The sequence below is a fragment of the Mustelus asterias genome, chromosome 27 (assembly GCF_964213995.1).
Source record: "Mustelus asterias chromosome 27, sMusAst1.hap1.1, whole genome shotgun sequence".
In the NCBI taxonomy this organism is placed as follows: domain Eukaryota; kingdom Metazoa; phylum Chordata; class Chondrichthyes; order Carcharhiniformes; family Triakidae; genus Mustelus; species Mustelus asterias.
Genome location: NC_135827.1, coordinates 29,842,417 through 29,868,410, shown reverse-complemented (window position 1 = coordinate 29,868,410; position 25,994 = coordinate 29,842,417). Strand labels below are relative to the sequence as shown.

General features: G+C 43.6%; 1 protein-coding gene across 3 annotated transcripts in view; it reads left to right on the top strand.

Moving 5' to 3' along the window:
* Positions 1-25,994, top strand: part of LOC144479921 (dixin-like) — a 143,498-nt gene that overhangs the window by 98,310 nt on the left and 19,194 nt on the right. For all 3 annotated transcript variants that reach the window (XM_078198974.1, XM_078198973.1, XM_078198972.1), the window contains 7 exons: positions 1,054-1,163; positions 7,404-7,555; positions 9,535-9,624; positions 9,729-9,782; positions 21,301-21,351; positions 22,134-22,238; positions 24,813-24,866. In XM_078198974.1, the coding sequence (XP_078055100.1) occupies positions 1,054-1,163; positions 7,404-7,555; positions 9,535-9,624; positions 9,729-9,782; positions 21,301-21,351; positions 22,134-22,238; positions 24,813-24,866 (616 nt within the window). The remainder of the gene's footprint in view (positions 1-1,053; positions 1,164-7,403; positions 7,556-9,534; positions 9,625-9,728; positions 9,783-21,300; positions 21,352-22,133; positions 22,239-24,812; positions 24,867-25,994) is intronic.

Genomic DNA, 25,994 nt, shown 5'->3' with positions numbered 1-25,994 from the left:
GTCTTTTTAATGGGGAGGGATGCTAACAGTTTTGGAACAGTTTACCTAATAGAAGAATTCTTATGAAAGTGTAAAAATGTTTCAAATTGAAATATTCCCAGCACTTTTTTCCAGCATTTTTAGTGGCAACAAAAAATCCTGAAAAATTTAAACCAAGATATTCTTCATTCATGGGGTATAGTAAGGGGCGGTGGACATAGCCTTGTGGGGCACCGGTGTTGAGGATGATCGTGGAGGAGGTGTTATTGCCTATCCTTACTGATTGTAGTCTGTGGGTTAGGAAATCTAGGATCCAGTCGCAGAGGGAGGAGCAGAGTCCCAGACCATGGAGTTTGGAGATGAGTTTTGTAGGAATAATGGTGTTGAAGGCTGAGCTGTAGTCAATAAATAGGAGTCTGACATAGGTGTCTTTGTTATCCAGGTGTTCCAGGGCTGAGTGGCACAGTGGTTAGTACTGTTGCCTCACAGTGCCAGGGACCCAGATTCAATTCCGGCCTCGGGTCACTGTCTGTGTGGAGTTTGCATGTTCTTCCCGTGTCTGCGTGGGTTTCCTCCGGGTGCTCTGGTTTCCTCCCACACTCCTAAGATGTGCGGGTTAGGTTGATTGGCCATGCTAAATTGACCCTAGTGTCAGAGGGATTAGCAGAGTAAATGTGTGGGGTTACGGGGAAAGGGCCTGGGTGGGATTGTGGTCGGTACAGACTCGATTGGCCAAATGGCCCCCTTCTATACTGTAGGGATTCTATGATTCACCAGGAAGTAGTTCCGTGGTTTCAATATTGTTTTGAAATTGAGCAGAGGGTAGGTGCCATTAGTCTTGGAGATCTTAATTTAACGTCTTACATTGGCCTCAATAATGGGAAAAGCACGAGAGATTCACTGTGTTGTTGTACTTTGATACACTTAATTAATGTTGAAATCCTGTTATCTTATAGCACACGTGACTAAATCCAGTGAACAGTTTATTTATTCCACTGGATTATGATGTATTTTTTCCACATTAGTCAACAGCAGTGAATAGTGTCTTGAAGAGCTTTGACGTTTATTTTTCAGTGTGAGTTCAGAGAGTCCAACAAACAGTGCAAAGCCGGAGTCTGATACAAGTCAACTGGATGAAACACTGGAATTGACTTCCCAAAAAGTGGAATGGGAATCCAGGCCTGGTAAGTTAAACCTTTAACTTGCAAGCTAATACTTAGGATAAAATGGTCTTGCGTTGGCCACTGGCCGTATACTGTTGCTGATAGTCAGTTCCATTGAGGTCAGTTGGAACAGAATATCAGGCCTGGTGTATAATCTGTAATTTATGGGATATCACCCATTTTACCCTGCTGTTAGGATGAATTTTTCATTTGAATTTGGATGCTGTATAACGTAGATGATCAAAATCCAAGCTGTAATTGATAAAAATGGCAAAGTCAGAAAATATAAGCCTGTTACACAATGTTAATTGAGATGATTGTGAGGTGCTGCAATTAGAGGATGGATTTAGGTTTAGCTGTGACGCCAACCCACTTATGAGGCTTCCACATAGAATCATAGAATCCCTACAGTGCAGAAGAGGCCATTCAGCCCATCGAGTCTGCACCGACTCTCTGACAAAGCATCTTACCCAGGCCCTCACCCCTGCCCTATTCCCATAACCCCACACATTTCCCATGGCTAATCCATCAAACTTGCACATCTTGGGACACTAAGGGGCAATTTAGCATGGCCAATCTACCTAACCTGCACATTTTTGAACTGTGGGAGGAAACCAGAACACCCGGAGGAAAGCTATGCAAACGCATGGAAAATGTGCAAACTCCACACAAACAGTCGCCCAAGGCTGGAATTGAACCCCGGTCCCTGAAGCTGTGAGGCAGCAGGCCTAACCACTGTGCCACCGTGCTGCTTACACCTAGGTGAAACTGGTGTAAATAGCGGCTGCGTAATGTCATGCAGGCACCGGCTGAATATCCAGTGAAGGGGAGAAGTCCTGGAGAGAGTGCTCGCTAAGGTATTAAGAGCTTTCTGCGGTCCCACGGCATGTTTCACTCCACTCCACCGGCAAGGGGCCGGTATGATCGAAACCCGGAAACTCGCCAGTGCGAATTGCGCTCTCCGGATTTTGAGCCCACGGCACCATTGCTGCGGACTCAAAATCGCCCCCAACATTGAAAAAGAAAAATTAAAAAGGGTATGGTGGACAGTTAGGAGAAAGGAACTGAAGTGGATAGCTTTCAGAATGCTGGCACAGGCACCCAACAGTGCTGTCAAATTCTATGATTATAATCTTGTGGTTGCAAGCTATATAAGAGTATGGATTTCTTCAATCCTTTCTTTCTATTCTGCTCATTTTAAGTCATGGGGTGGAATTTGCCGCTGGTGAGACTTTCCACTCCTGTCAAAGTCAGTGGAGTTTTATATATTGCTCACTGCGTTTTCCAGCCCCACCCTCTGTGACAGGGCCATAAAATCCAGCCCATGCTGTGCTGTAGATAAATAACCTGCTCATTCAGAATGTTCTTGGGATATTTGTAAAAATGGACGACATTATTTTGTAATCAAATGCAGAATTTACCATCATTAAAAATAAATGACTCGAGTCGTGCAAATCTCCTCGGAATTCGTGGAAAGAAATTTCCCAAATATCTGAATAGCGGACCAGCAACAAGTCCACCTGGCCACAAATAAGACGTTGTTCATTCTTCTGAAACCAAATCTGGTTAATTGCTTGGCTAATACCTCTTGCATAAACAACTTTACATGATTAGTCTTTGCGATGCAAAAGCAATACATAAAACACTTTATACCTGAAAATTAAGAAGTTGAAAATACCTTTAATGTATGCACGGTGGCACAGTGGTTAGCACTGCTGCCTCACAGCGCCAGGGACCCGGGTTCAATTCCGGCCTCGGGTCGCTGTCTGTGCAGAGTCTGCACGTTCTGCCCGCGTCTGCGTGGGTTTCCTCCGGGTGCTCCGGTTTCCGCCCACACTCCAAAGATATGCGGGTTAGGTGGACTGGTCATGGTAAATTGCCCCTTAGTGTTGAGGGATTAGCAGGGTAAATACATGGGGTTGTGGGAATGGGGCCTGGGTGGGATTGTTGTCAGAGCAGGCTCGATGGGCCTAATGGCCTCTTTCTGCACTGTGTACACATTCTGTGTATGTATCAACTGTGTATTCTGTGTATGCATACTTCACATGAAATGGTCACCTGCAGTTCTGCATATGGGCAGTCAAATCAAATTAGAATATATCTGGTAGAACAAAGAACAGTACAGCACAGGAAACAGGCCCTTTGGCCCTCCAAGCCTGTGCCGCTCATTGGTCCAACTGGACCATTCGTTTGTATCCCTCCATTCCCAGACTGCTCATGTGACTCTCCAGGTAAGTCTTAAACGATGCCAGCGTGTCTGCCTCCACCACCCTACTTGGCAGCGCATTCCAGGCCCCCACCACTCTCTGTGTAAAAAACGTCCCCTGATATCTGAGTTATACCTCGTCCCTCTCACCTTGAGCCCGTGGCCCCTCGTGATCGTCACCTCCGACCTGGGAAAAAGCTTCCCACTGTTCACCCTGTCTATACCCTTCATAATTTTGTACACCTCTATTAGGTCTCCCCTCATTCTCCGTCTTTCCAGGGAGAACAAGCCCAGTTTACCCTATCTCTCCTCATACCTAAGACCCTCCATACCAGGCAACATCCTGGTAAACCTTCTCTGCACTCTCTCTAAAGCCTCCACGTCCTTCTGGTAGTGTGGCGACCAGAACTGGACGCAGTACTCCAAATGTGGCCTAACCAGCATTCTATACAGCTGCAACATCAGACTCCAGCTTTTATACTCTATACCCCATCCTATAAAGGCAAGCATACCATATGCCTTCTTCACCACCTTCTCCACCTGTGCTGCCACCTTCAAGGATTTGTGGACTTGCATACCTAGGTCACACCTAGCTAGAAGTGGACAATTGAAGAGATGATGATTCAGCCATGCTTGTTTGTGGGCACAAGATTCAAGGACATTTGAAATTAAGGGTGACAAAATAAACGAAGCACTGTAGACAGCATTTGGTAAGAGCAAGGGGGTTAGAGAAGAAAAGAAATGAACTTCCATTTATATAATGCCTTTCACAACCTCAAGAAGCTATAAAGTGTTTCATAGTTAATGGACTCACCTGATGAAGGAGCAGCGCTCTAAAAGCTCATGATTCCAAATAAACCTGTTGGACTTTAACCTGGTGTTGTGAGATTTCTTACTGTGCCCATCCCAGTCCAACGCCGGCATCTCCACATCATAGTTAATGGAGGGTGGTCGCTGTTATAGGAGAATGCAGCAGCTGATCTGTGCACCAAAACAGCAATGAGATAAATGCCTAATTACATGTCTTGGTGTTAATTGAGGGACCAATATAAATGCAACCGAAAAATGATGGGGGGGGAATTCTCCTGTCCTGCCCACCACAGGAATTGTAGCGGGTGGGGGGGGCGGACCAGACAAATCTCCTTTGACCTCGGGTAGGATTCTCTGGTTTTGTGGCGAGCACGGCCAGAGAATCCCACCTGATTAGTTCAGAAGTGATATTTAAGCCCTCTGAAATCTTAACCTGCTTTCAGCAGGGTGACAGTGCATTCTGGAGAGAGTGCAGAGAAAGTTTCCTAGAATGGGTCCACCAGGGAGGAGGGGCCCTCATGATCCGGCAGGTCCTGAGGGAAGACAAGGAGAGAAAGGGGCGAAGGTAAGAATGAGAGGTGTTGACCAAGAAGCTGTTTGGAGATCAGGCATTCTGAGTTATTCCCATTAACCCCAAGGGTTCTCCCTTATTAACCCTGGTTCCTGCCATATCTCCACACCCTTAACACCAACACTGAACAAATAACTCTCCATTTCCCATTTAAACTCTTCTCTAACTTGTTCTATTGAGACCCCATTCCTATATTCTCACACCAGTTTGGTTAAGAGTTGTACAATTCTAATTTCTGTTCTAGTAAAAATTCACTAAATTGGTCCCTGTGGTGAGAGGGGTTTCCGATGATGCAATGCTGAGTAAATCGGGGCAATACTGGTGAGGACTGGAGAGTGGCGAATGTTGTTCCTCTGTTCAAGAAAGGAAATAGAAATGACCCTGGTAATTATAGGCCAGTTAGTCTTACTTCGGTGGTCGGTAAGTTAATGGAAAAGGTCCTGAGGGATAGGATTTATGACCTTTTGGAAAGATGTAGCTTAATCCGGGATAGTCAACACGGATTCGTGAAGGGTAAGTCTTGCCTCACAAATTTGATTGAATTCTTTGAGGAGGTAACTAAGTGTGTAGATGAAGGTAGAGCAGTTGACGTCATATACATGGATTTTAGTAAGGCGTTTGATAAGGTCCCCCATGGTCGGTTCATGAAGAAAGTAAGGAGGTGTGGGATAGAGGGAAATTTGGCCGATTGGATAAGTAAGTGGCTATCTCATAGAAGACAGAGGGTGGTGGTGGATGGAAAATTTTCAGACTGGAGACCAGTTACCAGCGGTGTACCACAGGGATCAGTGTTGGGTCCTCTGCTTTTTGTGATTTTTATCAATGAGTTGGAGGAGGGGGCTGAAGGGTGGATCAGTAAATTTGCTGATGACACCAAGATTGGTGGAGTAGTAGATGAGGTGGAGGGCTGTTGTAGGCTGCAAAGAGACATTGATAGGATGCAGAGCTGGGCCGAAAAATGGCAGATGGAGTTTAACCCTGATAAGTGCGAGGTGATTCATTTTGGTAGGACAAATTTGAATGCGGATTACAGGGTCAACGGCAGGGTTCTGAGAAATGTGGAGGAGCAGAGAGATCTTGGGGTTCATATCCACAGATCTCTGAAAGTTGCCACTCAGGTGGATAGAGCTGTGAAGAAGGCCTATAGTGTGTTAGTGTTTATTAACAGGGCGTTTGAGTTTAAGAGCCGTGGGGTTATGCTGCAACTGTACAGGACCTTGGTGAGACCACATTTGGAATATCGAGTGCAGTTCTGGTCACCTCACTATAAGAAGGATGTGGAAGCATTGGAGAGAGTGCAAAGGAGATTTACCAGGATGCTGCCTGGTTTGGAGGGTAGGTCTTATGAGGTAAGGTTGAGGGAGCTAGGGCTTTTCTCTTTAGAGCGGAGGAGGTTGAGAGGCGACTTAATAGAGGTTTATAAGATGATGAGGGGGATAGATAGAGTGGACGTTCAGAGACTATTTCCTCGGGTGGATGTAGCTGTTACTAGGGGGCATAACTATAAGGTTCATGGTGAGAGATATAGGAGGGATGTCCGAGGTAGGTTCTTTACTCAGAGAGTGGTTGGGGTGTGGAATGGACTGCCTGCTGTGATAGTGGAGTCAGACACTTTAGGAACTTTCAAGCGGTTATTGGATAGGCACATGGAGCACACCAGAATGATAGGGAGTGGGATAGCTTGATCTTGGTTTTGGACAAAGCTCAGCACAACATTGAGGGCTGAAGGGCCTGTACTGTGCTGTACTGTTCTATAATAATGTTGCCAGGGCTGGAGAATTGTAGCTGCGAGGAGAGATTGGAGAGGTTGGGGTTGTTTTCCTTGGAATAGAGAAGGCTGAGGGGTGACATGAATGAGGTGCACAAAATTCTGACGGGTAGGGAAGAGAGTAGATAGGAGGAACCTGTTCCCCTTGGCAGAGAAAACCAGGGGTCAAAGATTCAAGCTAAGTGGCAGAAGGATTAGAGAGGACATGAGGAAAAGCTTTTTTATGCAGAGGGTGGTGGGTGTCTGGAATTCGCTGCCTGAGTTGGTGGCGGAGGCAGAGACCCTAAACTCGTTTCAAAAAGTATCTGGATCTACACCTTCACTGATGTAAGTTGCAGGGCTATAGGCCATGTGCAGGAAGATTGGATTAGAAAGGGTATTTGGGTGTCTTTGGGTTGGCATGGACAAGATGGGCCAAATGGCCCCCTCCTATGCTGTACCACTTCTATGGCTCTATGGTTCATTATGTTGGGGTGACGATGAGAATGTTTCCCTTTGAGTACAACAGAATTATTGCAGTATTAAAAACACACAGGACATGTGGAATATGAGTTAAATATTGAATGCCTGTGCACATCGATACTCCGCTGCACTTAACTATGAATATCTGATATAGAGCTATTTAGCACTGATCCAACCCAAGCCCATAATCTAAAATGACTTTGTCAAAGCTACACTTTAACTGGCAATTACTTGTTTTGTGGTCGGCCTCCAGAGACTTGAGTGGAAATTACTTTGAGTCTGGATTTTAAATGGGAAAGAACAGGAAAATTTAACTAAAAGTATTCCAGGAAAATCACTGTTTTAAAAACATTTTAGGATGCACTAATATTTTCAAATGAAGGATCTTCATTTTGACAGCTGAGAGTGCAAAAATATTCTCTCAAAAACATTTCCGCCCAGCAGAAGACAACATTCAATCTGCGTGGATGTCCATGAATTCTGGAAAATCCCAAGTGAGCGACAAACAAAGCCTTTGGGAGGATCAATTACTGGACCAACAAGACCAGCTGGGGAAGGAGATGGAAGAAGCCAGAAAGATGATTTCCATCTTACAAGTATGAAGTTTTATTTAGCTCCTTTTTTTAAAAAAAAAAGCTATCTAGTTATTACTGTTCCGGAATGATTTTATGGTTGTTGATGGCAAAAATAGTGATTAAAAATATCTTGTTACAACAAGATACGGGAGCGGCACAGTGGTTAGCACTACTGCCTCACAGCACCAGGGACCTGGGTTCGGTTCCCGGCTTGGGTCACTGTCTGTGTGGAGGTTGCACGTTCTCTCCGTGTCTGCGTGGGTTTCCTCCAGGGCACTCCGGTTTCCTCCCACAGTCCAAAGATGTGCATGTTAGGTTGATTGGCCATGCTAAATTGACTGTTAGTGTCCCAGGATGTGTATGTTAGCGGGATTAGCAGGGTAAATATGCGGGGTTTCGGGGAGAAGGCCTGGACGGGATTGTGGTCGGTGCAGACATGATGGGCCGAATGGCCTCCTTCTGCACTGTCGGGTTTCTATGATTCTACAGGTATTCGATTTGTGAAAAGAAAGTTCACACTTCTGGTGGAAGGGAACATGCCAATGCTATTTAGCCTGGCCTATATGTGAGTTCAGCATCCCACTACGGTTGATTCTTAATACTCTTTGCAAGCCACTCTGTTGTCTTACCACCATCACCGCCACCTTCGTAGGGCAGCCAGGATTGTATAATAAATGTGGCCTTGCTAGCGCTGTCTGTGTCCAATGAGCATGTCAAAAAAAACATGACTTGCATCTAAAAAAGCAAAACACTACCAATGTTGAAAATCTGAAATAAAAACAGGAAAGCCCAGCAATTCTGGTATCTGGTGAGAGAAGCAGAGTTAACATTTCTGGCTGATGACCTTTCGTCAGGATTGTCCTGCCAGTTCTGGTGAAAGGTCATCAACTTGAAATGAAGGGTGCTTGTGGTAACAGCAAATTAATTTTAGAGTCTTCTACCCATATACTTCCTATGTTACCCTGTGTTTTTTGCCACTTCTTTATGTTTAAGTTTATTTATTAGTTACAAGTAGCCTTACATTAACACTGCAATGAAGTTACTGTGAAAATCCCCTAGTCGCCACACTCCGGCACCTGTTCGGATACACTGAGGGAGAATTTAGCATGGCCAATACACCTAACCAGCACGTCTTTGGGACTGTGGGAGGAAACCCATGCAGACATGGGGAGAACGTGCAGACTCCGCACAGAGAGTGACCCAAGCCGGGAGTTGAACCCGGGTCCCTGGCGCTGTGAGGCAGCAGTGCTAACCACTGTGCCATCGTGCCGCCCCTGCGTCTCTGGGTTTCATTAGCTTACTGTCTGGACCCAAATCAAAGTTTAAGTGACATTTTGAAGACGGAACACAGTTATCTTGACTTGCAAGATTTTCATTTTTGACGAGAGGTGTTGAGACAGCAGTCAAAACTTGGCACTCATGTAAAATTGGAACTTCTTACTATATTCTTGTCCTTAGTTGTCCAAGAGGTTCTCCACTTGGAGTAGTCCAGACAGCAGGCCCTCTTATTTAAATGCCTCCTGCTCTAAAGCATATTTCGTTTATTTGCAGATGACTGCACATGTCTATGTCTCCTAGCCTGTGCCATTTATCAATAAGAACAATGTCCTTTGTAATATGCAAGCATATGGTTTTCAATATCACATTTTTTCCTGGTAAAGGAAGCAATAAAAAAATAACATTCACCCATGCTTGGCAGGCAGAGGTGTTTATTTTATTGGATTCTAAATATCAATAAATCCTTGAGTTGACTTTGCTGTACAGAAAGGCAGATTTAAATCAATTCTAATCGCTTTTGAATGATTTCCATTGTTGTCTCTTGGCAGGAGGATTATTCACCGAACTCATGTTACGAAAAATTGCATTTAGTATTGCTGTCCCTGTGAGGGTTTCCTAATGCAAACAGACTCTGGCCGCGTACTAATTGTTGTAGAAATCTGAGTGCCGTGAGCATTTTGTTACATGATGCCATGTTTTATTTCTGCTGCTTTTGTTGCCAGGGACTACTATTGAATGGTTCACTTCCTGAAGACGAACAGGAGGGATCGTTTCCACTGTGTGAACAAGGGGCAAGCGCAGAAGAACAACTGGTGTGTGCTGCTTTCTAGCTGGTAACACAGTGGAATATTTGGTTTTGCTTTTTTAAAATTTCTGCTAGTGGAAACTACTGACAATAAAGTTTTGTATTGCTCAGGTCATTATCAAGAGTCGTCTAGACCTAAGCATGGATGAATGCAAAGAGATGAAGGTACAAAGAATTGCCTCTGTTTGTATGTATGTCTGTATTTATTGTGCTATTTCCTTATCCAACAAAGTACAAAGCTTTTTGGGATGTAACTTGTGCCAAGGGTCAGTCATATTGTTGAAAATTTGAAGTGTTTATTTTGGGGAGGAGGATGCTGTCACTGGTTCCTGAAATTGTGGGTGATAATTTTAACCTCCAAGATAGGGTGGCTTTTGGAAAGGTCAGAAGTTAAAATTTCCAAACTTTCATACACTGCCACAACTTGTCTATGTTCGGTTTTAATGTGGTGGGGGACCAACAGTTAATTCACTTACAAGAGGCAGGTTACATAGTAAAAGATTTTAAAGAGGCTGCATGTTTCCATTTATTTTTAACTAATTTTGGCCAGGGTTCCCCAACTTTTGAGAAACCAGGTAAGTTTAAAGGAGAAAAGAAGGACCAGATTTATAAAGTAAGTGCATTTATTGCACTGCTTGTGGACCAGGAGAAGTAGCAGTGTTTTACCTGGCCCAACAATGTTCCTACAAGCACACAGATACAGCAGGCAGTAAAAAAGGCAAATGGTGTGTTGGCCTTCATAGCGAGAAGATTTGAGTATAGGAATAGGGATGTGTTACTGTAATCATACAGGACATTGGTGAGGCCACACCTGGAGTGTTGTGTGCAGTTTTGGCATCCTTATCTGAGGAAAGATGTCCTTGCTATAGAGGGAGTGTAGCGAAGGTTTACCAGGCTGATTCCAGGGATGGCAGGTCTGTCATATGAGGAGAGACTAAATTGGTTAGAATTGTATTCATTTGAGTTTAGAAGAGTGAGAGGGGATCTCACAGAAACTTATAAAATTCTAACAGGATTAGACGGGGTAGATTCAGAAAGAATGTCCCCGATGATGGGGAAGTCCAGAACTAGGGGTCATAGTTTGAGGATAAGGGGTAAACCTTTTAGGACTGAGGTGAGGAGAAACTTCTTCACCCAGAGAGTGGGAGATTTGTGGAATTCACTCCCACAGAAAGTTGTTGAGGCAAAAACATTGTGTGATTTCAAGAAGAAATTAAATATAGCTCTTGGGGCTAAAGAGATATGGGCGAAAAGCAGGGTCCGGATATTGATTTTGATGATTGCCATGATCAAAATGAATGGCGGAGCAAGCTTGAAGGGCAGAATGGCCTACTTCTGCTTCTAGTTTCTATGTAACAAGTTTGCCTGCTTCCAGCTCTACAATCATTGACTCCCTTCGATATTCCCTCCATGCTGTTTCTCCTTCACTCACCATTCCAGGATTTCTTACCTGCCCATAATCTGTTTCCCCCGCAACCCAACCATGTTCTCTTCCTCTCTCCCTACCTACTCTCTCTGTGTTGGCCTCCACCTCATGCTGCAGGCTTCTCTCATCATCAAAAAGCCAGCCTGTCAATCAGCCTGGCTGTCAGGGGAAAAGCTGCAGAGCAAATGTAAAAATGTCCCGTAGTTAATACCTTCCAGGTTTTCCATACCAAACTCCTCCCCATACTTCCTCACCTGCTCCTCATAAATATCAGGGCTGTGGTCTCTCCAGCAATCCCCTGCTTACCAATGGGGGAACTTGCCTCATTAATGAGCCCAGCACTAAATGACAACTTATGATTGGATTTGGATGACATTTGTGTTTATAGGTTTATCAGGAAAAGTGTTGAAACTTCACACAAAAGAATCATATAAACCAATGTTGTTTAGTAAAATCTGTTGACTAGCTATAGGTGTGCCAATGGCGACACCAGTTCCTGTATACTCTCACACAGTACAAGTAAAATGTATTTAATTGGGAATATGATTTCAATATTCATACTTGTATGACCAATGCCTATGTATAACTGACCCTAGTGTCAGGGGGATTAGCAGGGTAAATATGCGGGGTTACGGGGCTGGGTGGGATTGTGGTCGGTGCAGACTCGATGGGCTGAATGGCCTCCTTCTGCACTGTAGAGATTCTATGACTCTCTGATTTTGTTAATTTCTTGGTAAAATTATGAGATAAAATGGAGTTCCCAGTCAGCTGCTTGAAGTTAGTGGCACATTTTGAACAACACATAGACAGTGCAAAATTCCTGTTCATTAGAAATATCTTGTTTGCAAGCAAAACTGATGAGCCTTCACTATAAACCTGATGTTGCATCTTATTCTTATGAGTGAGACAGGCAAGTGGATCAACTACTCCATAATTTAGTCAAAGTGAATTGGTTATATAGTGGACTGACCTAGTGGAATATTAATGTGCTACAGTACAGAAGGATCAAATTCTTGCTCTGCAACTTGTTGGCCTCCCAGTCATAGCTGTGCTATTTTGGGGTAATGCTGAGCAGAGGAATCTTTTCTCAAGCTGCCTGCCCACCATATTTGTAGAGTGAAGGGTTAACTCTCACGATAGCTGCTGAGCATGTGCTTAAGGAGCTATGCTCCAGTGATGTCACCCACTGAGAGGAGATGTCTGCAAGGCATCTCTGAGATTAGCTGCAGCTATGTATCGGTCTTATTTTACCTTTGTAAATAGTTATTTGATTTATTATTGTTACAGGTATCAATATACAGTGAAAAATATTGTTTCCTGTGCGCTATACAGACAAAGCATACCGTTCATAGAGTACATAGGGAAGCAGGAAAGGAGAGGGTGCCGAATATAGTGTTACAGTCATAGCTAGGGTGTAGAGAAAGATAAGCTTAATATATGATAGGTCCATTCAGAAGACTGATGGCAGCAGGAAAGAAGCTGCTCTTGTGTCGGTCGGTACGTGATTTCAGACTTTTGTATCTTTGTTCCGATGGAAGAAGGTGGAAGAGAGTATGTCCGGGGTGCGTGGGGTCCTTGATTATGCTGGCTGTTTTTCCGATGTGGTGGGAAGTGTAGACAGACTCAATGGATGGAAGGCTGGTTTGCGAGATGGACTGGGCTACGTTCACAACCCTTTGTAGTTTCTTGAGGTCTTGGTCAGAGCTGGAGCTATACCAAGCTGTGATACAAGTTAAAGTTAAAGTTTATTTATTAGTCACAAGTAAGGCTTACATTAACACTGCAATGAAGTTACTGTGAAATTCCCCTAGTCATCACATTCCGGCGCCTGTTCGGGTCAATGCACCTAACCAGCATGCTTTTCAGAATGTAGGAGGAAACCGGAGCACCCAGAGGAAACCCACGCAGACACGGGGAGAACGTGCAAACTCCACACAGACTGTGATCCAAGCCGGGAATTGAACCCGGGTCCCTGGCGCTATGAGGCAGCAGTGCTAGCGACTGTGTTACCCTGTCACCTCCATCTGGAAAGAATGCTTTCTATGGTATCTATAAAAATTGGTGAGAGTCGCAGCGGACATGCCAAATTTCCTTAGCCTTCTGAGAAAGTAAGCCTATAAATAAATGTTTTTTGAACAAAAGACCACTGCCTCCAGCAAGAGCTCTCCTAGAATAAAAAGCCAATGAACCCCGAGCTAAACCCAGAATAACAGAATATGGATATGGCCCTTTACATATTCAAAGAGCTCAAAACCATTGAGTGACCTTCTTGTACCTTATAGTGGGCAGATGTTGATTAACAACTAAAAGCTGACTTATTCTTGATCCTTGGAAAGTTCTGTAAAAGGAAATTCCAGGATATCAGTCTATAACATTGCAATCTATTTTGGTTAAACTCATGCCATAGTTCCCATTGTTTGTTCAGTATTTCACTGTCATTTGGTCATCCAGGTTTATAACTCACTAGTTTTGATAACTTCAGTTAGGTTGACCCAAAAAGATGATGAGTTCTGAAGACTGGCCTACTTTTCTTCTCCGGGATGGATAATCCCGGAGAGATATCTCAAAAAACTGTGCTAGATTAGAACTCTGCTTCCATCAAAGACAAATTTTGAGCAATTCATTTTATTTAGTTTTCCTTCTAATTTTGCATAACTTTTCAGACACGAGAACAAGGGGAAGAAAGGGCACCTGAAAGTATTGGTTAGATTTTAATTGAAGGGACTTTGGTGTGCGATTATCAGGCCATTAAACATGACAGTGCAAGTTGGTAAATCTTGTATAAGGCAAAAGAATAATTAGTTTTATACATAGTGAATACAAGAGCCATAAAGTCATTTGAACTGATTCCTTAGTTAGTTGTATTTGGAGTCTTGTATTTAATATTGTTCCTTCTATTACAGGAAGATTAAAAAGTAGTAGAAAGGGCCGGTTTAAATTCACTGGGCTTATTATCAGGGATCCTGGGCTCTGATTACAAAAACTTGAGAAAAGTTAGAACTTTTTAATATGAGTAGCCAAGTTTAAATGGTGAACTGATAGGAGTTCTTTAAAATTATGCACCGCTGCCTCACAGTGCCAAGGACTCGGGTTCGATTCCCGGCTTAGGTCACTGTCTGTGTGAAGTTTGTACGTTCTCCCCATGTCTGCATGGGTTTCCTCCGGGTGCTCTGGTTTCCTCCCACAGTCAAAAAAACGTGCTGGTTAGGCGCATTGGCCATGCTAAATTATCCCTCGGTGTACCCAAGCAGGCGCCGGATTGTGGCATCTAGGGCATTTTCACAGTATCTTCATTGCAGTGTTAACGTAAGCCTACTTGTGACATTAATAGTGACACTATGGAAGGTGCGATCAAAACTTGGCCAAACAGGTTGATTATCAGTCTGTAAAATGTTCTACTATGCCAGATGGCAGGCAGTAAGAGCGGGAGCGTTTGTTGGTCAGCCCTAATGTGGAGGCAATGGTAAACCACTGCAGAAAATTGCCAAACACAATCATGGACCCATCCAATGAAAGTCCATGATTGTCGATGCTCTCTTGGAGCATGGTATCTGAAGGATGAGGATGATAGGTTAAATATTCATAGATTGGTTCCACTTATCAGTGATATGGTAATGAATGATATGGTTTTGGGGCCAGCACCCACTGAGGTCGTAATATTAAGTGTGGAGTTTAGGAGGATGAGAGGGAATCTGATCGAATCATATAAAATTTTAAAAGCGATTGATAAAGTAAATGTGGACCAAATGTTTCTCCTTATGGGGCAATCTAGAACAAGAGGTCATAGAGTCATAGAGGTTTACAGCATGGAAACAGGCCCTTCAGCCCAACTTGTCCATGCTGCCCTTTTTTTTAAAAACCCCTAAACTAATCCCAATTGCCCGCATTTGGCCCATATCCCTCTATACCCATCGTACCCATGTAACTATCTAAATGCTTTTTAAAAGACAAAATTGTACCCGCCTCTACTACTACCTCTGGCAGCTTGTTCCAGACACTCACCACCCTCTGTGTGAAAACATTGCCCCTCTAGACACTTTTGTATCTCTCCCCTCTCACCTTAAACCTATGTCCTCTAGTTTTAGACTCCCCGACCTTTGGGAAAAGATATTGACTATCTAGCTGATCTATGCCCCTCATTATTTTATAGACCTCTATAAGATCACCCCTCAGCCTCCTACACTCCAGAGAAAAAAGTCCCAGTCTATCCAGCCTCTCCTTATGACTCAATCCATCAAGTCCCGGTAGCATCCTAGTAAATCTTTCCTGCACTCTTTCTAGTTTAATAATATCCTTTCTATAATAGGGTGACCAGAATTGCACACAGTATTCCAAGTGTGGCCTTACCAATGTCTTGTACAACTTCAACAAACGTCCCAACTCCTGTATTCAATGTTCTGACTGATGAAACCAAGCATGCCGAATGCCTTCATCATCACTCTGTCCACCTGTGACTCCACTTTCAAGGAGCTATGAACATGTACCCCTAGATCTCTTTGTTCTGTAACTCTTCCCAACGCCCTACCATTAACTGAGTAAGTCCTGCTCTGGTTCAATCTACCAAAATGCATTACCTCGCATTTGTCTAAATTAAACTCCATCTGCCATTCGTCAGCCCACTGGCCCAATTGATCAATATCCCACTGCAATTGGAGATAACCTTCCTCACTGTCCACCATGCCACCAATCTTGGTGTCATCTGCAAACTTACTAACCATGCCCCCTATATTCTCATCCAAATCATTAATATAAATGACAAATAACAGTGGGCCCAGCACTGATCCCTGAGGCACACCGCTGGTCACAGGCCTCCAGTTTGAAAAACAACTCTCTAGAACCACCCTCTGGCTTCTGTCAAGAAGCCAATTTTGTATCCATTTAGACACCTCACCCTGGATCCCATGAGATTTAACTTTATGCAACAACCTACCATGCGGTACCTTGTCAAAGGCCTTGCTAAAGTCCATGCAGACAACATCAACTGCACTGCCCTCATCTACCTTCTTGGTTACCCCTCAAAAAAACTCAATCAAATTTGAGGTATAGGTTGAGAGGCAGTAGATTTAGAACTGAGATGAGAAGGAACTACTTCTCGCAGAGGGTGGTGAATTTGTGGAACTCGCTGCCCCATAGTGCAGTGGAGTCTGAATCATTAAATGGTTTCAAGAAGGAGATAGATATAGTTCTAATAAAAAAACAGGATAAAGGGATATGGGGAGCAGGTGGGGAGGTGGATTTGAAACCAGGGAGAGATCAGCCATGATCTGCTTGAATAGCGGAGCAGGCTCGAAGGGCTGAATTTGCCTACTTCTGCTCCTAATTCCTATGTTTCTGCTCCTAATTTCTATGTAATTTAACACTACCCCCATTTAACACTACCCCCATTTAACACTAACCCCATTTAGTCGCATTTATAGATGGCCAAAGTTATTCAATGTAAAAATGGAACAGTAAATTATCATGTTTAGCAATTTCAGAAAGTACTTTTCTCCCTCAATTATGAGACAGAATCTATTTGAAAATGCCATTAATTCAAGTCGGGATTTTGTGTTTCAAACTATGATATCACCACTTTAACAGCGCACTTCCAAATCAAATTAAGTCACTGGAGTCAGGGAAAGTCCCAGAGGATTGGAAAATCGCTGTTGTAACCCCACTGTTCAAGAAGGGAACAAGAAAAAAGATGGAAAATTATAGGCCAATTAGCCTAACCTCAGTTGTTGGCAAAATTCTAGAATCCATTGTTAAGGATGAGATTTCTAAATTCTTGGAAGTGCAGGGTCGGATTAGGACAAGTCAGCATGGATTTAGTAAGGGGAGGTCGTGCCTGACAAACCTGTTAGAGTTCTTTGAAGAGATAACAAATAAGGTAGACCAAGGAGAGCCAATGGATGTTATCTATCTTGACTTCCAAAAGGCCTTTGACAAGGTGCCTCACGGGAGACTGCTGAGTAAAATAAGGGCCCATGGTATTCGAGGCAAGGTACTAACATGGATTGACGATTGGCTGTCAGACAGAAGGCAGAGAGTTGGGATAAAAGGTTCTTTCTCAGAATGGCAACCAGTGACAAGTGGTGTCCCGCAGGGTTCAGTGTTGGGGCCACAGCTGTTCTCTTTATATATTAACGATCTAGATGACGGGACTGGGAGCATTCTGGCCAAGTTTGCCGATGATACAAAGATAGGTGGAGGGGCAGGTAGTATTGAGGAGGTGGGGAGGCTGCAGAAAGATTTAGACAGTTTAGGAGAGTGGTCCAAGAAGTGGCTGATGAAATTCAACGTGGGCAAGTGCGAGGTCGTACACTTTGGAAAAAATAATAGAGGCATGGACTATTTTCTAAATGGTGACAAAATTCATAATGCTAAAGTGCAAAGGGACTTGGGAGTCCTCGTCCAGGATTCTCTAAAGGTAAACTTGCAGGTTGAGTCCGTAATTAAGAAAGCAAATGTAATGTTGTCATTTATCTCAAGAGGCTTGGAATACAAAAGCAGGGATGTACTTCTGAGGCTTTATAAAGCACTGGTTAGGCCCCATTTGGAGTACTGTGAGCAATTTTGGGCCCCACACCTCAGGAAGGACATACTGGCACTGGAGCGGGTCCAGCGGAGATTCACACGGATGATCCCAGGAATGGTAGGCCTGACATACGATGAACGTCTGAGGATCGTGGGATTATATTCATTGGAGTTTAGGAGGTTGAGGGGAGATCTGATAGAAACTTACAAGATAATGAACGGCTTAGATAGGATGGACGTAGGGAAGTTGTTTCCATTAACAGGGGAGACTAGGACGCGGGGGCACAGCCTTAGAATAAAAGGGAGTCACTTTAGAACAGAGATGAGGAGAAATTTCTTCAGCCAGAGAGTGGTGGGTCTGTGGAATTCATTGCCACAGAGGGCTGTGGAGGCCGAGACGTTGAGCGTCTTCAAGACAGAAATTGATAAATTCTTGATTTCTCGAGGAATTAAGGGCTATGGGGAGAGAGCGGGTAAATGGAGTTGAAATCAACCATGATTGAATGGTGGAGTGGACTCGATGGGCCGAATGGCCTTACTTCCGCTCCTATGTCTTATGGTCTTATGGTATTCAGTTATTCGAGCCAGTATTTACAAAAGTATAAATAACAATAAGCAACATTAGTAGTCAAAACACTATTCAAGAATTGACAATGACTGTCCCAATGAATAGGGACTTGCTTGCTGAGTGATATAATCAAAACTGACGCTCAGCATCACGTTATCACGTGAATTCTGTGTTCTAAAAAGGTTGGTTTGTCAACAGGATCATCCAGTGCATATCACATTTCCTGCCTCTAGCAAAACATTTGTAACAGAAGTTCCTTTCAACTGAAGGGGAAAAAAATTATCTTAGAAGCGCGGCAATGGACTGATGAGTTGCATAGAATTTTAGAATGATACAGCACAGATCACTGAGCCCATCGTATTGGAGCGATTAATGCCGTCACGGAGCTTTATGCAAGTTCACAAAAAGGGAATATGTCTTTTTATAACCACATAACTGCTTTCAAAAATAAAATATAATCTGAAGGGTACACTTTTGTCTGATACATTTTAACAGTCCAGATATTACTGTGTGATATTATTGTACAAACATTTTCACTTAACATTTTCACCTGAAATGTTGCTGTTGGCTGTACTAACTGAAATGTTTAACCATTTGTTGTAATACATTGCTGATTTGCACAGCATGATTTCTAGGGAGTAACATTCACGTCACACAAATGCCAGACAATGACCATCACCAATAAGAGACAATCTAACCACCGCCCCTTGACATTCAATGATGTTATCATCATTGGATTCCCCCACTGTCAACATCCTTGGGTTACCATTGACCAGAAACTCAACTGGACTTGCCACACAAACACAGTGGTCAGAGGCTAGGAATACTGCGGCAAGTAACTCGCCTCCTGACTCCTCAAGCCTGTCCACCATCGACATGGCACAAGTCAGGAGTATAAGTATCTCGACTTGCCTGGATGAGTGCAACTCCCAGAACACTCAAGAAGCTTGACACCATCCAGGGCAAAGTGGCCCGCTTGATTGGTATCACATCCACTCCCTCCACCACCGACGCTCTGTAGCAGCACTGTGTACTATCTACAAGATGCACTGCAGCAATTCACCAAAGATCCTTAGACAGCACCTTCCAAACCCACGATCACTTCCATCTAGAAGGACAAGGGCAACAGATACATGGGAGAACCACCACCTGCAAGTTCCCCTCCAAGCCACTCACCGTCCTGACTTGGAAATATCTCGTTGTTCCTTCGCAGTAGCTGGGTCAAAATTCTGGAATTCCCTCCCTTATGACATTGTGGGTCAACCCACAGCACATGGACTGCAGTATTTCAAGAAGGCAGCTCACCACTACTTTCTCAAAGGCAACTAGGGATGGGTAATGAATTCTGGCCAGCCAGCGACACCCATGTCCTATGATTGAATTAAAAAAATAAATTTTCACAAGGTTGCTTAACAGTGTTGTCAAATGAACAATGTACCATAGAGTGGGATGTTTATTATCTTACAGGTCAATGAATGGTCCGTCTGAAAGAAATCATTTGAAAAACACAGGGGCAACACAGTCCCTAACAAGTGCAGAAGAATAGAAAAAGCAATTATTTGAATAGCCTCACTCTTTGTTCGACATAAAGACTTGGATTCGCTTTTGTGGGTGTAAATCTATAACTCTTAAAAATAGTAATTACCCATTATTTTTTAATAGGGTATTATCTTCTTCACATTTATGATCGTATATCTTATTGTTAACATTTCCCAAATGTTAATGATTTTGTGAGTCATTACCATGAGTTTAGTCAGTCAGGAGGATGGTAATATTACTGGACTGATAATCCAGACGCCCTGACTAATACCCTGGAGCCATCTCAGCACAGCAGATGGAGGAGTTTAAATGCAATTAATTAATAAATCTGGATTAAAATCATTCTTGATGATCATGTAACCACGGGATTGTTGTAAAAATTCAAGTGGTTCACGAATGCCCCTCAGGATAGGAAATCTGCTGACCTTCCTGGTTTACCCTACATCTGACTCCAGATCTATACCAATTGAATGTGAATTGTCCTGTGAAATGACCAAGCAACTCATTCAATTGTAAATGTCTCATTATCACCTGGCTTAAGGGCAATTAGGTATGGGCACTAAATGCTGTTGTTACCAGCGATGCTCACACCCTAAGAACACATTTTTAAAACTCCTATTGGTTGGAAAATAAACATGATTTTGGAGCTTGGTTAGGTAACCATGACCATGTGCATGTAGGATCTTTACGAGGTGATGGCCTAGTGGTATTATCACTAGACTATTAATCCAGGAACTTAGCTAATGTTCTGGGGACCTGGGTTCAAATCCCGCCACAGCAGATGGTGGAATTTGAATTCAATTAAAAGATATCTGGAATTAAGAATCTAATGATGACCATGAAACCATTGTCGATTGTCGGAAAAACCCATCTGGTTCACTAATGTCCTTTAGGGAAGAAACTCTGCTGTCCTCACCCGGTCTGGCCTACATGTGACTCCAGAGCCACAGCAATGTGGTTGACCCTCAACTGCCCTCTGAAATGGCCTAGCAAGCCACTCAGTTCAAGGGCAACTAGGAATGGGTAATAAATGCTGGCCAGCCAGCAACGCCCACATCCCACAAATGAATCAAAGGAAAATTGCGTTGGTCTGAATTATACTTGGCTAATATTTAGGATTGCTCTAATTCGTTTTATAATGCAAATGTCACACTGGAGAGGCACCAACACATACGTTAAGGACTATTTCACTGCCTACCACTGGAGCTTAAAGTGCAATCACCAGAAAATATATAGTGATAGTGGTGATAGTGATTTTCTACAAGTCCACAGTTGTAATTCTGCATGCAGCCCATCTACATTGGCCAGCAAATACAGTATTAGCTATTGCTCGTCCTTCCCCCAATATCAGGGAAGATCCATAGCCAGAATGACAAAGACACGATTGAGGGCTTGTATTAGCTAGACAGGGACAAGATTGCAAGCGAACAGTTCCTTTTAAATTGTGTTGCATTACAGTGCTGCTGATTTCCCCTTCCCTGTCCCCAGCGATATGAATGGTTGTCGTAACTTCAGCTTTGCTGTCACCACTACCAGTGTATTTTCTGCAATCCTTTTGCACCATAATTGGTGGAGAGTAAATGTTTTGTGATGGGGAGGAAAAATCAATTTTTTCAATTTTGTTTTAATTACAGAGAGAACTATTAAAATACAAACAAGAAGCCAGGAATCTGCAGGGAGTAAAGGTAAGAACAGAGTTGCCCAAATGATGCCCAGTTTATATCTCAAATGAGTTTCCCATATAAATGCGCTTGTTAATGCAGCCTAACCTATGCTCATCAACCCAAGATTCAGATATATCTTCATAGAATCCCGACAGTGCAGAAGGAGGCCGTTCGGCCCATCGAGTCTGCTCCAACCACAATCCCACCCAGGACCTATCTAGATAACCCCACATATTTACCCTGACACTAAGGAGCAATTTATCATGGCCAATCCACCTAACCCGCACATCTTTGGACTGTGGGAGGAAACCGGAGCACCCGGAGGAAACCCAGGCAGACACGGGGAGAACGTGCAGACTCCACGCAGACAGTGACCCAAGCTGGGAATCGAATCCGTGTCCGTGGTGCTGTGAGGCAGCGGTGCTGACCACTGCGCCGCCGTGCCGCCCCATCTTGAGCTAAGGGAATCGTGGCGGGTGGGAGATGGACCATATAAAGGTTGGATGACCTCAGATGGGTTTTTCCGATTTTGGAGTGAGGTGACCGGAAAATCCCACCCATCTCGCATGGCATTTCCCGAGGAGCTTAGTTTAACATCAATTTCACAGCAAGGCAAAATCAGTGCAGCGATTCTGTGCATCTTCAAACTCAGCATTTCAACGATGTTTTCCCTACAGGAAGGATCTAATGTAACTGTGATGACATTTGTATGGCAGGACACTCCATGATAGGTTGAAAGATTCTAACGACCACAGACATCGTTGGCCATTTTCCAGCTCATTGAAACATCATTCTTTCCTCAGGATGCGTTGCAGCATCGGATGGCACAGCAGGAAAGCTCCATTCTTCAGCTGAAGCAGGAGTTGCTGAGAGCGAGCATGGCAAAAGATGAGCTGCTGAGTGAAAACGTGAGGATCTAGCTTTCTAGTGCTTGTAAGCACTCGTAGGAAATAAGACCTGTAACAGTGTGTGTACGTTTGTACCATCATTTCACCTTTATTCAGTCAAAATAAAATATATGATAAATGCAGCAAGAAGCTGTACAAAAGATTGTTAACAAAGAAGGCAAAGCTAGGTCATGTCCTTGAAAACATCAGGAAATTGTTCCTGCTCATTTGCTGTCATAGCAAGGAGTTTAACAACACCAGGTTAAAGTCCAACAGGTTTATTTGGTAGCAAACGCCACTACCAAATAAACCTGTTGGACTTTAACCTGGTGTTGTTAGACTCCTTACTGTGTTTACCCCAGTCCAACGCCGGCATCTCCACATCATGACTTGCTGTCATGGCAGGCCTGGTCATCAGCTTTATAATGACTCATCTGTGGTGTTGCCCAGAGTGAGGCAGCGGAGAAAGGAGACAGCAGTGAAGTGTTTTTTGACTGGCTCATATTTTTAAACAATCAGTATAATTAAATAGTGGAGCCAATCAGAGAAGCAAGACAGCTTTTGGCCGGAACCTTCCGGCTGTTCATGCCGGCAGGATCTTCTGGTCCTGCTGATGGCCCACCCCCACCCTGGGTTTCCCAGCACCATAGAGTGGAGTCAGTGGGGAAACCCCATTGACAGAGAGACATTGAGATCAGAAGATCCCACTGTCAGCCAATGGCAGGCCACCTCCTGCCATGAGAAACATGCTAAGAAGTTTAACAACACCAGGTTAAAGTCCAACAGGTTTATTTGGTAGCAAAAGCCACACAAGCTTTCGGAGCTGCAAGCCCCTTCTTCAGGTCACCTGAAGAAGGGGCTTGCAGCTCCGAAAGCTTGTGTGGCTTTTGCTACCAAATAAACCCGTTGGACTTTAACCTGGTGTTGTTAAACTTCTTACTGTGTTTACCCCAGTCCAACGCCGGCATCTCCACATCATGAGAAACATGCCACAGGGAGTCCAGAGAGCCTCAAATCATAGAATCTCGACAAAAAGAGGCCATTTGGCTCATCAAGCTTGCACCAACCCAGGCACTTTCCTATAACCTCATGTATTTACCCTGCCAATCTCCCAGAGACTAAGGGGCAATTGAGCATGGCCAATCAACCTAACCCGCATGTCTTTAGAGTGTGGGAGGAAACTGCAGCACCCAGCGGAAACCCATGCAGACACGGGAAGAACATGCAAACTCCCACACACAGTTACCTCGAATCGAACCTGGGTCCCTGGTGCTGTGAAGCAACAGTGCTAACCACTGTGCCACCATGCCACCCTTTGAAGCGTCATGCCCTATCCAAGGACTTTAAGTGTATTAATTACCTTTATTATCAATGGATACGCATTGCATTTAAAAAGTGTGGAAAACCATTTGTAGCCTGTGAGTGGGATCTCATTTATTGTTGATTATTTTGTTTGCAGCATGAGTTTAATATATAGCTTGTCTTGTTTAATTTGGGCTGGCGTTTATATCATTCTCTTTGATGAATTAAGTGACTAATGCAGGAAAAGAAAAACAACATTATTCTATGGAGCATGTTTGATAATTGATAACTGTACAGCCTTTAATGGACACATAATAGACTACCAAAGCATTAATTTATGTTGTCCAGAACAGCACAATAAATGGACACAACAAATAAGGACATGCAGATTTGTGCCCATGTTGAAATAAATATAATCCCAGAATAAATTAACTTGTGACAGCAGCATCAACTTTTGTTTTTTTTAACGTTTATTTATTAGCGTCACAAGTAGGCTGGCATTAACACTGCAATGAAGTTACGGTGAAAATCCCCTAGCTGCCACACTCCGGTGCCTGTTCGGGTACACCGAGGGAGAATTTAGCATGGCCAATGCACCTAACCAGCACGTCTTTCAGACTGCGGGATGAAACTGGAGCATCCGGAGGAAACCCACGCAGACTCAGGGAGAACGCACGGTGGCACAGTTGCTAGCACTGCTGCCTCACAGCGCCAGGGACCTGAGTTTGATTCCCAGCTTGGGTCACTGTCTGTGTGGAGTTTGCACATTCTCTCTGTGTGGAGTTTGCACGTTCTCCACGTGTCTGCGTGGGTTTCCTCCAGGTGCTCCGGTTTCCTCTCACAGTCCAAAGATGTGCTGGTTAGGTGCATTGACCCGAACAGGCGCCGACTGTGGCAACTAGGGGAATTTCACGGTAACTTCATTGCAGTGTTAATGTAAGCCTTACTTGTGACTAATATAAGGGATAAGATTTGATAGGTAAGTGCAACCTATTTTGGGATAATTTGTGGGCAGATGAAGCAAAAACAAAAAGTGCTGTAAACATTTAGCAGGTCAGTTAACCTCTGTGAGGGAAAAAACTTTTTAAAATGACAGAACAAAGGTAAGTGGCAGAGAAAACTACTGTTGGGTTGCATTTTGCGTTGGGTGCAACGCAAGACTGAGAATTACTTTTCGAGAGGTTTGCCTTGGAGGTGATGAAAACACGGATGAACATTTAGCAACATAGTTCTCTCCTCATGAACTGGCTGCTGGAAAAGGTTATTTCTGTCACTTTTATTTTGTATCGCTAGCTTGACCTACAAAGGAAGACGGAAGAGAGGAACAGGCTCCTTGGGGAATTTAAAGTAAGGATTTCTAAAATTCTCACTGCTAATTACATTGCGTTGTTTGGACCAAACCATAAGGCCGGTATTTTACGACCTCGCTCGAGTGAGGCTCGTAAAATCCCACCTGAGGCCAACGGAGAATTCTGTTCTGCAAGCTGCCCAGGACGGGCATGGTGGTAAAATTCCTGCCTATGTATTGACTTCAATTTATTGTAAAGTAACCATAATCTGGTGGAATACAGGTCAATTGAAACTTTAAAAAATTACAATATAGGTGGAATGTAAATAAATTATTTTTATTATTATTGTTTAAAATATTTGTCACAAAAACTTTGTTATCTACTGTAATATTGGCAGTTGATTTGTATGCCTTACTAGTTCTATTAGTGGATACAGTGCTATTATAATTCCCCCTGAGAGAACGATAATCTTAGTTGACACTCCAATGCTGAGAGGGTCCTGCTTTGTTGTGAATGCTGACCTTCAAATATTATGTTGAGCCAAAACCTTATCTTCCTGTTTTCAGCAATTCACGCATAATTATGCATCCTTGACACTTCTCAAGAGTCCTGACCAACATCAGCCTTTACCACCATAAGCCAATTTGAAAATCATTGTGAATCCTGCTTCTAGACATCCCCACCATCGGAAACATCCTTTTTGTCTCGACCCTGTCTAATCCTGTTAGATTTTTATAAGTTTCTATGAGAACCACCTCATTCTTCTGAACACCAGCAAATACAATCATAACCGACTCAATCCTCCTCATACGTCAGTCATGCCATCCCAGGAATCTGTCTGGTAAACCTTTTCTGTACTCCCTCTAGAGCAAAAACATTCTTCCTCAGGTAAAGAGACCAAAACTGACAATATTCCAGGTGTGGCCTCACCCAGGCCCTGTATAATTGCAGCAAGACATCCCTGCTCCTGTACTCGAATCCTCTCGCTATGAAGGCCGACATACCATTTGCCTTTTTACTGCCTGCTGCACCTGCATGCTTACCTTCAGTGACTGGTGTATGAGGACACCCAGATCTCGTTGCACATTCCCCTCTCCTAATTTATGGCCATTCAGATAGTAATCTGCCTTCCTGTTTTTGCCACCAATGTGGATAATCTCACATTTATCCAAATTATACTGCATCT